The sequence below is a fragment of the Cryptosporidium andersoni genome, assembly GCF_001865355.1.
Source record: "Cryptosporidium andersoni isolate 30847 chromosome Unknown contig_50, whole genome shotgun sequence".
Classification (NCBI taxonomy): Eukaryota; Apicomplexa; class Conoidasida; order Eucoccidiorida; family Cryptosporidiidae; genus Cryptosporidium; species Cryptosporidium andersoni.
The window spans coordinates 101,033-114,555 of record NW_027122855.1 but is presented as its reverse complement, the minus strand read 5'-3'; the positions used below and the strand labels follow the sequence as shown (position 1 = coordinate 114,555).

At 26.0% G+C, this 13,523-nt stretch overlaps 5 protein-coding genes across 5 annotated transcripts; 3 read left to right on the top strand and 2 right to left on the bottom strand.

The window, feature by feature from the left end:
- Nucleotides 1-2,463: 2,463 nt before the first annotated feature.
- On the bottom strand, nucleotides 2,464-3,834 carry cand_007870 (kazal-type serine protease inhibitor domain-containing protein; the record flags this gene model as incomplete). The annotated part of the gene is made up of 1 exon (XM_067211027.1): nucleotides 2,464-3,834. One exon carries the CDS (start codon nucleotides 3,832-3,834, stop codon nucleotides 2,464-2,466), a length of 1,371 nt encoding a protein of 456 aa, XP_067067887.1.
- Nucleotides 3,835-5,443: 1,609 nt separating this feature from the next.
- On the top strand, nucleotides 5,444-6,835 carry cand_007860 (uncharacterized protein; the record flags this gene model as incomplete). Its single annotated transcript, XM_067211026.1, has 1 exon — nucleotides 5,444-6,835. The coding sequence occupies one exon, from the start codon at nucleotides 5,444-5,446 to the stop codon at nucleotides 6,833-6,835; it is 1,392 nt and encodes a 463-aa protein (XP_067067886.1).
- Nucleotides 6,836-7,331: 496 nt separating this feature from the next.
- Nucleotides 7,332-8,894, top strand: cand_007850 (uncharacterized protein; the record flags this gene model as incomplete). The annotated part of the gene is made up of 1 exon (XM_067211025.1): nucleotides 7,332-8,894. One exon carries the CDS (start codon nucleotides 7,332-7,334, stop codon nucleotides 8,892-8,894), a length of 1,563 nt encoding a protein of 520 aa, XP_067067885.1.
- A 1,055-nt stretch (nucleotides 8,895-9,949) lies between these two features.
- cand_007840 (uncharacterized protein) lies at nucleotides 9,950-12,361 on the bottom strand (the record flags this gene model as incomplete). Its single annotated transcript, XM_067211024.1, has 1 exon — nucleotides 9,950-12,361. The coding sequence occupies one exon, from the start codon at nucleotides 12,359-12,361 to the stop codon at nucleotides 9,950-9,952; it is 2,412 nt and encodes an 803-aa protein (XP_067067884.1).
- A 541-nt stretch (nucleotides 12,362-12,902) lies between these two features.
- cand_007830 (DNA-directed RNA polymerase 2) lies at nucleotides 12,903-13,520 on the top strand (the record flags this gene model as incomplete). Its single annotated transcript, XM_067211023.1, has 1 exon — nucleotides 12,903-13,520. The coding sequence occupies one exon, from the start codon at nucleotides 12,903-12,905 to the stop codon at nucleotides 13,518-13,520; it is 618 nt and encodes a 205-aa protein (XP_067067883.1).
- Nucleotides 13,521-13,523: the final 3 nt, after the last annotated feature.

Sequence of the window (13,523 nt, the reverse complement as noted above, 5' to 3'; positions counted from 1 at the left end):
AATTAATAATTAAGGTATATATGATAGTTTAATATAAATTAGGTACTTTATTCTTTAACAAGTGATTTACAAGAATTCTTAAGAAAAAAAAGTACATTAAACTTGTTCAATTAGATTGATATCGTCTTTATTCTATTTGATTTCATAATTGCTCAGACTGTAAGTGCAATAAATCAAATTTGTTCTTTTGTACTATAAGGCAAATGTTAGTTCAAAAGTTTTAATTTGTTAAAGATTTTTTACTCCAAGTCATATTTTTTTATTATAAAAAATAAATTGGTTATAACAATAAACAATTTTAATTAATATTATAGTATACTTAAAAAAACATTCAAATATTGATATTAATTTCTTACTCTTTAAGCTGCATTATAATGAGTCCAAAAATACTATTAGTATATATGATATCATTACAATTACAGTATATATATAACTAAAACATATAAAACTAACAAATTTTATTTCTTTTTTTGACTAAGATGTGATAAGATTTTATTATCATAAGATTCACGTTATTATACTAGAATTATAATTCTTTGCAAAAAGTAAGAATCTTTAAATTCATGTATACTACATCAGATTGTCAATAATTATCATAAAAGAAATCCATGAGTGATATAGCCAGTATAATATTATCACAAAATTTCTTAAACAATCAAATTAATCAGATAAATAAAACTTATCTTTAAGTAGCTGTGATTTGATATCCTTAGTCAAGTTTTTAAAAGTTTTAGTAATAGCTACGTTGAGTGAATTATTGTAAACCATTCAATAATAATAATTTTAATTTTCCATTTGTAAATTGTATATTTCTAAATACAATTCTTTTATTAAATATTATTATCATTACAAATAATAGGATTCAATTTTATAGTGCATAGTTTAGTACATTTACAACCTCTTATACAATCAAATATATTTAGTGAATTATCTGTATTGTAGATTTAATGTTTAAATATATCTTGTGCAGGTTAAAAAATAAGAAACACAAGGTTTTAATTAACAACTTATTTAATCTTCAAACTCTTATATGCTCATTTATATTGTCTATTTCTAAATTGCGAGTAATTAATTTAAACCACTGTTAGCATGAATAAGGTGGATATTTAGTGCAGCAAATGTCAAATGAATAGTATATATTACATGATTAAGTGAATCAAGTATATTTTTAGATAGATTATTTAATAATTCATATTTTCATTTCATTATCTGTAGAATTTATAAACTTTTATTTATACATTTATCATTTCTAAATTAACAAGTATTAGTGTAAGAATTTTCATTAATTAGATAATGATATTTAAATTCACTTGTGAAAGAATAAACACATTTCTTATTTTTAATTTTTTATACTTCAAATTTTGTTTCAATAGAATATTTTTGATTATAGTATTTTAACACAGGATCGTTTATATTGTAACAGTTTATACAGTTTTTTAATTGAATATGGATCTATTATTTTTAATAAAACAAACATTTTTATTTAAATAAAATTTTAGATATAGATATAAGTTAATTTTTATAAGATATTAGAATGGATTTAAGGAAGTCATATTTCATTAACACTTTTTTTTTATCATAAGAACTTTGATAAATTAGTGAAAATGACTTATCAAAGTATTTTTCAAAGTTCAGGAAACAAATACTTCTGTTGTATCACTAAACTCATAATTTTATCTTATTGTAGAAAAGATATATATATAAGTGAATAGTACTAATTCTTGTATTAGTATTATTTAATTAGGTCCTTGGAATACAAGATGAAAAAAAAATTCATTAGATTTCTCATATTTATTTTTATAAAAATGATAAAATAATTTAATTAATATATAAAACAAAGTATATGGAATACTATAATTCGACATTGTACTTACAGGTCTAACAATAGTATTCTCATTACTAGAGTCAAGTACTAGACCATATATAATGCACTACTTTGTTGCTGCATTAAAAGTAGTATATTTTATCTAAATAAACACTAAAGATTATATTCTGATGTTTATGATGAAATTATAGTCTAAATATCCTTCGTACTTATTATAATATCTAGTTATTTTGAAAAATGTTTGGTAACAATTATTTATAACATTAGAAGAAAGAATAATGAATATTTCTTCTATAAAAAATTTTATAGACAATAAAATTGAAACTTTAATAAAATTATATATACTAAAATGAGCAAATTCCTGTTTATGTGTAATTAGTTTAGAGACTCCATTATCACAGAAATATTTAAAGATATAAATGATTAAACACAGAAGTATGAAAATTTAATAGAATAACTAGATAGGATGAAATATAAGACTACTGAGAATATTTTACTAAATATTTCAATTCTATTGATCAATATGAATAAACTAAAATTACTCTGAAATAATGATTACTATTATTGGATAGATTAAGGACTCCATTATAACTTTTTATAGTATCAATTAAACAAATGTTACTTTTACATATTGGAAATTACTTATTAATTAATGTTTTATTTATATTCTCAATATTATTTATGGAAATTGTAGGAGTTATATTCGTTATATTGAAGAGATTTTGATTGCAAATCCCCCAATATAACAATCCTAATTGTTCATCTTCACATTGTGCATTTCTAAATTCAGAAAGGTTACTATAAGTTTTTCCATCAGTACCACAAATAGGATTAAATTCCATAGTACATGGCTTAATACAATCAGGACCTCTTACACGATCAAATGGACCTGGTGGATCTCTATATAGTTCAGTTTGATTATTTATTTTATTTGTATTATTTATATTAACTATATTATTATTACATGTTCCCCAATATAAAAATTCCAATTGTTCATCTTCACATTGTGCATTTCTAAATTCAGAAAGGTTACTATAAGTTTTTCCATCAGTACCACATATATAATTTAGATCTAATGTAATAAATGGTGTTACACAATCAGGACCTCTTACACGATCAAATGGACCTGGTGGATCTCTATATAGTTCAGTTTGATTATTTATTTTATTTGTATTATTTATATTAACTATATTATTATTACATGTTCCCCAATATAAAAATTCCAATTGTTTATCTTCACATTGTGCATTTCTAAATTCAGAAAGGTTACTATAAGTTTTTCCATCATTACCACAAATAGGATTAAATTCCCTAGTACATGGCTTAATACAATCAGGACCTCTTACACGATCAAATGGACCTGGTGGATTTCTAAATGGATCATATAGTGTTTCGGGGTTACACTCTCCCATATGCAGAATAAATAAATCTTCATCTTTACACTTAGCATTTTCAAATTCAAAAATATTAATGTAAGATTTACCATCACTCGCACATAATATATTCACTTCATTTGTCAAAACATGGGTGCAGTCTTTACTTTTTGTATCTCTTTCTATGTTTATTTCAATAACAGCTTTCCTAGGTAAGTATTTCAATACAAGTTTATCACTCATAATTTTGAAAAGACAAGGTATCTCTGAAGTAAATATAGATCTATTCTCTTCAACAAAAGAATTCACTTCATCATAATTGTTTAAAGTATTATTAAACATAATTATTGTGTTGTTATTTGAACTTAAAATAAAATCAAGTGAGCCAAATTTCATTGGCATTCTTATATCACAAATGCCTGGATGAAGTAGTGCAACTGAGTCATCAAAGTATCTTACCAAGCTTAGATAACAAATATTTCTATATGTCACGCCATTAGATCCACATACTGGCTTTATTTCATATGGACAAATTATTTGTAAGTTACTACCACCAATCCTTGCGTTAGTATATTTGAGTAAAATCTGTAATATACAAAATAAAAGCATTATTAGACCTGCCATATTTATTTTCATTAAAATTACAAAATAATTTAGATGTTAAACAGAATGAACTATAGAAAGTATTTAAGCTCCAAGCTATAAGCCACCATCACACTCGTTACTTAATTATAAACAGGGCGGTACATAGTATTACTGTTGTTTTGATACTGCATCAAAAGCAGTATATTGGAGCTAAGTTAATATTAATAATGAGAAATTTTCTCTTTATAATCAAATTATGGATAATCTAAATATTCCCCATATTTGTTATTGTATCTAATTATTTTAAGGGATTCTCGTTACTATTAACATATTTCTAGAAACTAGAAGAGAAAATTATAAACACTTTTTTTTTTCAATAGGATAAAAATTATAAGTAATTTAAATATATAAAATAGTTAGTATAGACAGAAATAAATTGAGTATTCTATCTATAGTATTATCAATATTGTTGGATGGATTAAGGATTCTCTCTATAATTTAGTATCATATAAATCAGATAATTATATATAGGTTGTTACTGGACTAGGGATCATTAGGTGACTAATATTTCATCTATATACGAAATATCACTTTAAAGAGTTATATTAGTTGTATTGAAAGAATTTTGATTGCAAATTGCCCAATATAAAAATTCTAATTGTTCATCTTCTCATTGTGCATTTCCAGATAAACAAGGATTAGGGTAAGTATTACCATCATTACTACAAATAGGATTAAATTTCCCAGTACATGGTATAATATATCTAGGACCTTTTATACGATCAAATGGATCTAGTGGATTTCTAAATGGACCATATAGTACTTTAGGCTCCCATTCTACTTTTTGTACAATTAATGGATTTTTACGTACATATTTGTAATTTCTCAATGCACAGGTATTAAAACAAGAACTACAATAACATTGACACCCCAATCTAACTTCAGATGTAAAAGAATTTCTCAGTTTTTTATTTCCAGTGCTTCTTACCACCTTTACTAATAGTATTAGACTTTTTAGTAGAGTATCCTAATACAACATTATCATTAATCGCTTTGAAGATGTGTACTTTTCTTGAATCAAACTTAGATATATTCTTTTTTAGAGAAGAGTTCCCTATTTCATAATTATCTAAACTGTTATTGGATATAACCACTATGCTTTTATTGGGTGTAGAAATAAAGGGTACTGGGTTTTATTTGCATTTGTATATTAAAATCACTTTGGGAAGGTAATGTAGCTGATTCATTAAAATATCTCGTTGAATATCTATAGGAACTATTTGTATATGTTATTATATTAGATTTACATTCTGGTTCTATCTTATGTGTACAGGGTACTTTTAGATTAGTAGTATTATTTATTGCACTAGTATATTTAACTAGAACATGTAACATAAAAAAGAAAGAAAATCACTAAATTTGACATTCGCTTTCACATAAACTCTTAAATAATTTATTTAGTATATAATAACAAAGGTAAAAATTTGTAATATTTGAACTATATCTTTAGTCTTAACAATAATGTAATTGAAACAAAAGCAAAGCGGTATATATTATTGCTGGATCATAAGGGATATATTTAACCTTTACAAAGGTTAATCACGATAGTTTGATCTTTATAATCAGATCATGGATGTTTTAAACACTTTCCATGTCTGTCATGAAATCTAATTATCCTGAAAAATCATTGGTCTTACTTAATTATTTATCAGAAATCATAAGAAGCAATAATGAATATATTTTTCTTCATGGGATAGACTTCATAGACACCATAACTATAGGAGCTAATAACCTTGATAATATTACATATATTGAAACTGAGAAGTATTTGGTTATATGCAATCAATTTAAAAATTCAATTATTACAGAAATACTTGAATATATAAGTGATCATAAAGCAAGGAATATCACAATTCAAGAATATTGTGTGAAATTGTTACATTCCAACTACAACAAGAAAAATATTACGAGATCAATTTTATATCCAGATATAATTATTTCTGAGGTTAAGTTTGGATGTATTTTTTGGGATTTGATTTCTTTACTTATACTCCTAGATAGTTCTAATCCTACTATATGGTGTAATAGGTATTGTCAAACTAGATATTTATTAAATTTTGAATCTGATATGTCAAATAAAATTAAACAGTTTTTTGAATATGAAGTGGTTTTTGTTAGAATTGCACTGGATAAAGCACCTAAATCGAGTGAAATATGGGATTATTTAGAATATTTGACTAAAAATATGTTAAGTCTAACAATTAATATGAATGAATTAACTAGTGATACTGTGAGTAATGGTATTATTATTGTCGAATGGATTAAGAACTTCCATTCTAACTTTCTGCAGCATCAATTAGATAATTATCCGCATCATTACTATGCATGGGGATTTACTAGATGGTTAATATTTGATCTTTATCCTGATATATTTAACAATTATAGCTTTGAATTAGACAATATTAATGAATTATTTGATAAATGGGTTATTAGTTTACTATTACGTAACCCATTTCATTATGGAGGTTATCATGTACTATTAAAACTTATGGAGATGAAGTTAAAAAAATACGTTGCACTACCAATATCAGTTGAATATATTATGAATATAGTATTTACAGATAATATAAGGCAAATACTTGAACAAATATCATGGCTTCTTTCAGGTACTAGTCATAATGAGTCACTTTCAACCATTATTACTTTCAGACAAGGTTTATTTAATATTATACTAGATGTAATATATATATATGCAAATTCTGAGTTTGGGATTTTACTGTTTTTTTCTGAAGTCGACTGGGTTAATAAAAATTTAATACCAAATATTTCTCATTCAGAAAAGTCTCTGCAGCAGATTAAATTATATCTCATATGTTCTATAACTGAAATATGCGATATATATGGTTCAGAAGTGACAAATAGATCATATAGAGAAGTTAAATTAAATGTATATTTATTAGATTATCTAAATAAAAAGATACCAGAAATTGTCAACGTTAAAGACGTATCTACAGACTATATATTGGGTTTGTATAACCCCGGTATATTTTAAGGCGGTTAATATCGTACTAGTTACTAATTTATGAATTTTTATTTTTTTTTTTTTCAACCTTTTTCCTACTGATATTTCGGAGAGTTGATATTATTAAGTATCGAATAATTATATATAAGAACTGTTGAAAATGGAATTCTCATTTTAAAATTAATATTTGAGCACCAATACTTAATATTTCATTATATTTAGTGGAGGAAAAAGAACAGACTATTTTCAAATTTGTAAGGAAAATGTACTTGGTAGCAATAGAATAAGTTCCGGATTTTGCAGAGTCTAAAAGTATAATTATATTTTTAATAGTCACAGTAGCGGTATATGGTTAAGGCGCCTTGAATCTCTTATACTATAAATAATAGTAGCGAGTTAGGACAAAAGTAAACTCGTGTATGAACGTAATACTTTACCTACTTAAATATTTAATGAATCCCGATAATAACTTGAAAAGATTGGAAACTACTTTTTTACAACGTTAGGATTTACTGCAACTTGAGTTATGAAATATCTGGACTATGAAGAGCATGGAGCAGAATGTGATATGGATAGCAGTATGTTTTTTGAACCAGACTTTATTGCCGAATTAGAAAATACCCCAGTCAATATTTCCGATGATAATAATAATTGGGACTACTATGGTAATAAGTTTGAAGCTAATAAAGAAGATGATAATACTAAGGCAAATTTGGAATCTTATACTAATAAGAACTGTATAACACCAAAACCATTTTTAAGAAAAGGTCAGGGGAAATCATTAGTAATTAGTAATACAAGAAAGAAGAATGAAAAACTTAGTAATAATTCAATTAGGAGAGAAATTAAGCAACCTGAATTAAAGGGGCGCATTGATGAACATATTGTAAGTAATACTATAAATAAATCTTCACAACTTGGAAAAAATACAATAGGAGATAGTAAGATAACATTAGATAATATGATTCATGAAAAACTTAGTGTTTTAGATAAGCAAATGGAGCGTGTCCATCAAGCTCATCAAGACTTGATAAACAAGAAGAAAGAGGTTGAGAAGGAACAAAAACAATTAGTTGTTCTTAGACAAAATTTGGAGAATGAATTTAATAAAAAATATGAAAAAATAACTAAGGAATTTGAAGATGAAAAAAAAAGAATGGAAGATGAAAAGATGAAGATGGTTAGGGAAAAAATAAAGAATAATGAACTAATAACAAGGTTAAAGATGGAAATTAAAAGAAAGGATATTGAAATTCAGCGTCTACTTAAAGAGATAAGAAATAAAGAAAAAAATAATACAATTAATAGTATTAACCAATTAAAGAAATCAAAATTAAATACTACGAAACCAATAAAGGCATCCAATGAAAATAATGAGCACTCTAATAATTTATCTAACCAAGAGATCTTGAGAAAAGGACCCTATTCCAAGATAGATGAATTAAAAGTTAAGGAGAAAAACTTTCAATCATATGAAAATTCACATACGGCTAATACATATTCATTACAGAGTCGAGATCAGATTATACAGAGTATCCTTGAATCTCATGACTTTGAAAGAGATTTAGATGAACTTTATGGACTTCTAAGTTCTATATTTTTACTTGATAGCTCCAATTCATTGAATTCATTACCACCATTACCTATAAATTATGATACTCCATGGTGTAATATTGAAACACCTTACGAAGTAGATACACAAAATGATATGCAGGCAATAATATTTTATTATCCAAGCGGACTTATAGAAATTGCATATACAGGTGATAATAATCCCTCAAAATGTCCAAAGAATACAAGGAGACTTATTTGGAAACGATTGAACTGGTGTATTTTAGTATACCCAAATGGAGATATAAAAGGGGTGAGACCTGACAAAGATGTAATCTACCATTATATAAAGAAAAATATCGTTCAGTGCACTACTACTATTGATCACTCATCTTGTGAGAAACTAATTTTACAACTCAACAAATTTTATTTGCTTAAACAACGTCAATGCATAGATCTTTCTACTGGAACGATGTATATTCAAAATTTTGACAGCAATACACAAATTATAAGAAATTATGAGGACCTAAAAAAGTGAAATTTATTTAATAAGTTTTTAAATAAATTTTATGTAACTAAATATGAAGCATTTGTACTGAAAATATGGAAATTATTCATATATTTGAAGCTAAGGGTATAAAACTAACTTATATAATGAAATTACATAATATTTATATATACTTCATATTGAATAGGTGTATGTATTTGCACTGAAAATATTAGAGGTAGTAAATATCTTGAATTAAATTGTTTTTTTGAAGGAATATTAGCAATCTAATTGATTAAATCTAAACGTAAAAAGTTTGTTTCAATCTATTTTTTATATTCTTTCAATTATAAAATATCTGTTTAATTGAATTTTCTCGTTAGAATAAAGATAATATTCGATATTCAACTATTTTGGAACGAGCCTACTACACTAAATATTTAGATATTTCTTTACAATCACAATTTAGTGAAATTTATAAATAAAATTGTTTAGTTTTCAGCAAGTCAGAATAACATCGATTCTAAGGATTTTGCAGTAACAAATGTGTTTATGAGTAACTATTTCGATTAAAACCTCATTAGAGTATCCTCATGTAGAACTTAAAGTATTTCTAAATAGTAATTAAATAATATAATTTAGAAAACATTAAAATAAGGTAGCATATTTCTTTTTAACAATAGTTTGATATTAAAAATTAAAAAAAAAAAAGTGACTTTTGGGAAAGCTAATACCTAATTTCTTGCTTCCAAAAAAACCTTTTTCCTTTCTCCTTTTTATTATTATAATATTCAGATTTACCTAACAAAATTTAAAGCTAAGATTAAATTAGAGTCCAATTGTATTTAATTATTTAAGGATAATAATTTGTATACCATATATCAATTACAATTAATTTATACTGACCATGTCATAATTTGTTATCTGAAAAATTAATGTTAAGATTAATAAGCTATTTCATAATTTTCAAATCTTGATGAGTAAGTTAGCTAAACCCAATAGAAAACACTAGATTCTAATTTAGTCTTGTCATACTGCAACTTCAAAGCAGGATTCTAATAGCTCAAAATTATTATTTACTACTTTATAGTACTTAAAATAGCTTTCTACATTATTTTCTGTTTTATTTGTACTGAATAATGAGTAAGTATTTTGTTACTAGTTTGATTCTGTGAGCTAGGTAACTCAATTTCAGAGTAGACATTCCATAAATTAACAGGATATGTATTAAACCATTGTAGTGATTCTTGTTTATGATTATTCCCAATTACAGGTATGTCTATTGGATTAATTTTTTGAAAATTTATATTAAAATAGTCATTCACGGATATATCAACATCGTTTGGACTCCTCGATGATATGTATTGTTTAATTATATTTTTGTTATATATAGGCAAAGCAAACAGAGGTGAAGATATTTCACTGCAATATTTATAATATTCAAGACTTGTATGCATAATCTTATGGAGAATATCCCACGGTATCTTTATTTGTAGACATAGGGATGCCAGTTCGCAAGTGCAAAGTAGTCGTTTAATACGTGATGTAATGTTCTCATTTATATGTTCGTATATAGCTACTTCGTTATTTATTTCGCTATCTGTATTTAGAATATTTGTATTTATATAGTCTAGATACCACTTTAATTGTGTTTCATCTATTGAAGGATCTGCCTTTTTAATTACGAGCTTCATATCGTTAATTATACATTCAATACCTATTTGTATAATAATAAATGGTATCATTGAAATATTTAAGCACCAGTTATGTTTGTAATTCTTCCATTTATTTTTCAGTACTTTTATTTTGTCATCATTTTCATTTTTATCAAAACGCTGAAGTTTAGATATTTGTATAACCAATCTAGTCATTTGACCAATTATTGTTTCATTATCATCACGAACAAATGGTAATAGTCTTGAAGTTATTTTTGAAGAAAAGGATGATTCCTCAAGTTCTTCAATAATTAAGTTGATTGTATCATATATATCCTTTATACAATAAGATCTTTTCAAATAATGCCATAAATGATCAGTAAAATCCATATCAATTCTATCTATTGAAAAGGGAAGAAGTGATTTTCTATTAGAATTAAAATTTGACTGTTCTGTTTCTATTTGCTTTACTTCAGAAAGTTTGTGCTTACCATGTAATATAGAGTGACTCCAAATACATAGTAGCTGTTTAATGAAAGATGATACATAATTTACAGATTCTCCTCTTAAAAAAAAAGTAGGTTCTTCAGATTCATTTAGCTTTATATTTCCATTACTTGAGCATTTAGACTCTATCAAATGCAAACTCATACTATTAACTTTGCTATATTCTTTGGATTTACTGTACAATGAGGTGATTTCAATAAATTTCTCCAAGATTTCAATATCCTTAAATAGTTTGGGTAGAAGAGAATGTTTAGCTGAGCCTACCCTTGCTATAAAAAGTCCATCATATATGTTGTTAATAGTTGGTTTTGGAATACAAGGATATAATTGATCTTTAAGATTTACCGACCATCTAACAAATAAAGATATAAATGGTCCTGGGATATTTCTAATTACTTTGTCAATGCTAAACTTGTCATACAAAACATTGAAGTTATCTTCACATCTTTTGTATATTGCTGAATTGTTGTAAATATCATATCTTGAACATGCAATACATATATTCGGCATTTCTTTGTTGTTTAGGTTACAATCTAAATTAGTTATAAATTCACTTATTGTAATGTTATTTAGGGGTTCCTTATTAATACTTATTTTTCTATTTTCTAAGTTACATGTATTATCAACATCTATATTATTCATTATTATTTCATCTTTTCTTAGTAGTGAAGTAAGTATTCCATAGTATTCATATATTGAGTATATGCTGTACTTGATGTAACTATTAGTATTGGGTTTCAGTATTGTATAAATAGTTTTTTTACCTTTGGTAGCTTCTGGAGGAATTCTATCATCTTCTACATAAAACACCAAGGGTAATGATAATTCATAACTTTTGAAAGATATATATGATACTATATTTCTCACATAGCTTATTTTTATTGGAAGTAAGTATGGTTCAATTATTAAGTAATCAAAATCTCTATTATTATATGTTGAATTATTATCATAAGATTCTAAAGTCTTAAATTTGGAAATATCATATATTGTATTTGTATCTAATACCTTACTATAATACTTGGATATTGAATTCCTCATTAACTCGCAAAGACATAACCTATTTAAATTTTTACAATCATCAGAAAGTACTCGTTTACATTTGTTTATATAATCTCCAGTTGATATATATTCATTATAAATATTGGAGTTGAGTTCATTTACTTCAAGTAGCTTAGAAGTTGGATTTTTAGTAATAAGCAAATATCCATCTGGTAGTGAGCTTAGCAATGTATGATAATTTATATTTGTAGTCTTCCAAAATATAAAATTCTCTCCTTCATATAAATGAATATTCTTATTACTTTCATCCTGAAATTTCCTCAAGCCTTGAATCAATTCATTAAAAAGTTTTTCCATATTTCTTGAGTAAATCTCTTAAAGTGCAAATAAGTAAATTGTGCGTACTTTACCTCACCATAGATTTGTCAAATATATTAGACTTCAACGATACCTCTTCATTAATATATAAAGTGGATAAGAAAGAATCTCGTAATTACAGTAAATAATACTTCCATGAGTAGTATTTATATCTAAATTTGTAACTATACAAGTAAAATTGCAATAGAACTAACTAGCTGCAGATCTACAATTTGTAAGATCATGAGTAATAACTCCTAATTAATCTAATAACTTTGTCTCACATACTAGTTAATTAATATTAGAGGTGTATACAGTTGTATATTACAAAGGAAAGAACAGGAGATCCTCTTAAAAGGTGTAAATTACTGTTCTGTATCCTTTTTTGCGCTAAAGTAGACAGCTGTAATACTACAAAGTAGAGTTGTGGCGCATTTATTCTTGTTTCCTTTTAAATAAATGATGTGTATATTTCAAGAAAGGTGTTGAATACATATTAGATACAAGTAGTCTAGATTAGGGTCATATAAGTCTAGCAGATATGGATAATTCGGATACTCGATTTTTTCGGGCTAGAAGGACATTATGTGAAATGTTAGAAGATCGTGGTTACATAGTCTCAAGTCAGGATAAGGATGAGCAATTTGCTACGTTTAAGGAACGGTTTGAATCACATCAAAGGCTTCGTTCAAGGATGTTAATGGTAGCATCACATAAACAAGATCAGACCAAGCGTATTATATGCTATTTTGCAGATGAATCAAAAAAAACAGGTGTTAAACCAATACGTGATATAGTAGAGAAAATGGATGAACATAATATACAGCGAGCTATTCTAATATCACAGAATGTATTGACCGCACATGCCAAAGTTGCAATATTAGATGCTGCACCTAAACATTATATTGAGAGTTTCTTGGAAAATGAACTCTTAGTAAACATAACAAGACATGAACTTGTCCCAAAACATGTTCTACTAAGCGATGAGGAAAAATCTCAATTGTTAGAACGATACAAGGTTAAAGAAACTCAGCTTCCTAGAATACAACATGCAGATCCTGTTGCAAGATACTTTGGACTTGCAAAGAGCCAGGTTGTGAAGATAATTAGACCTTCAGAAACTGCAGGGAGATATGTAACATATAGACTAGTAGTGTAAAAT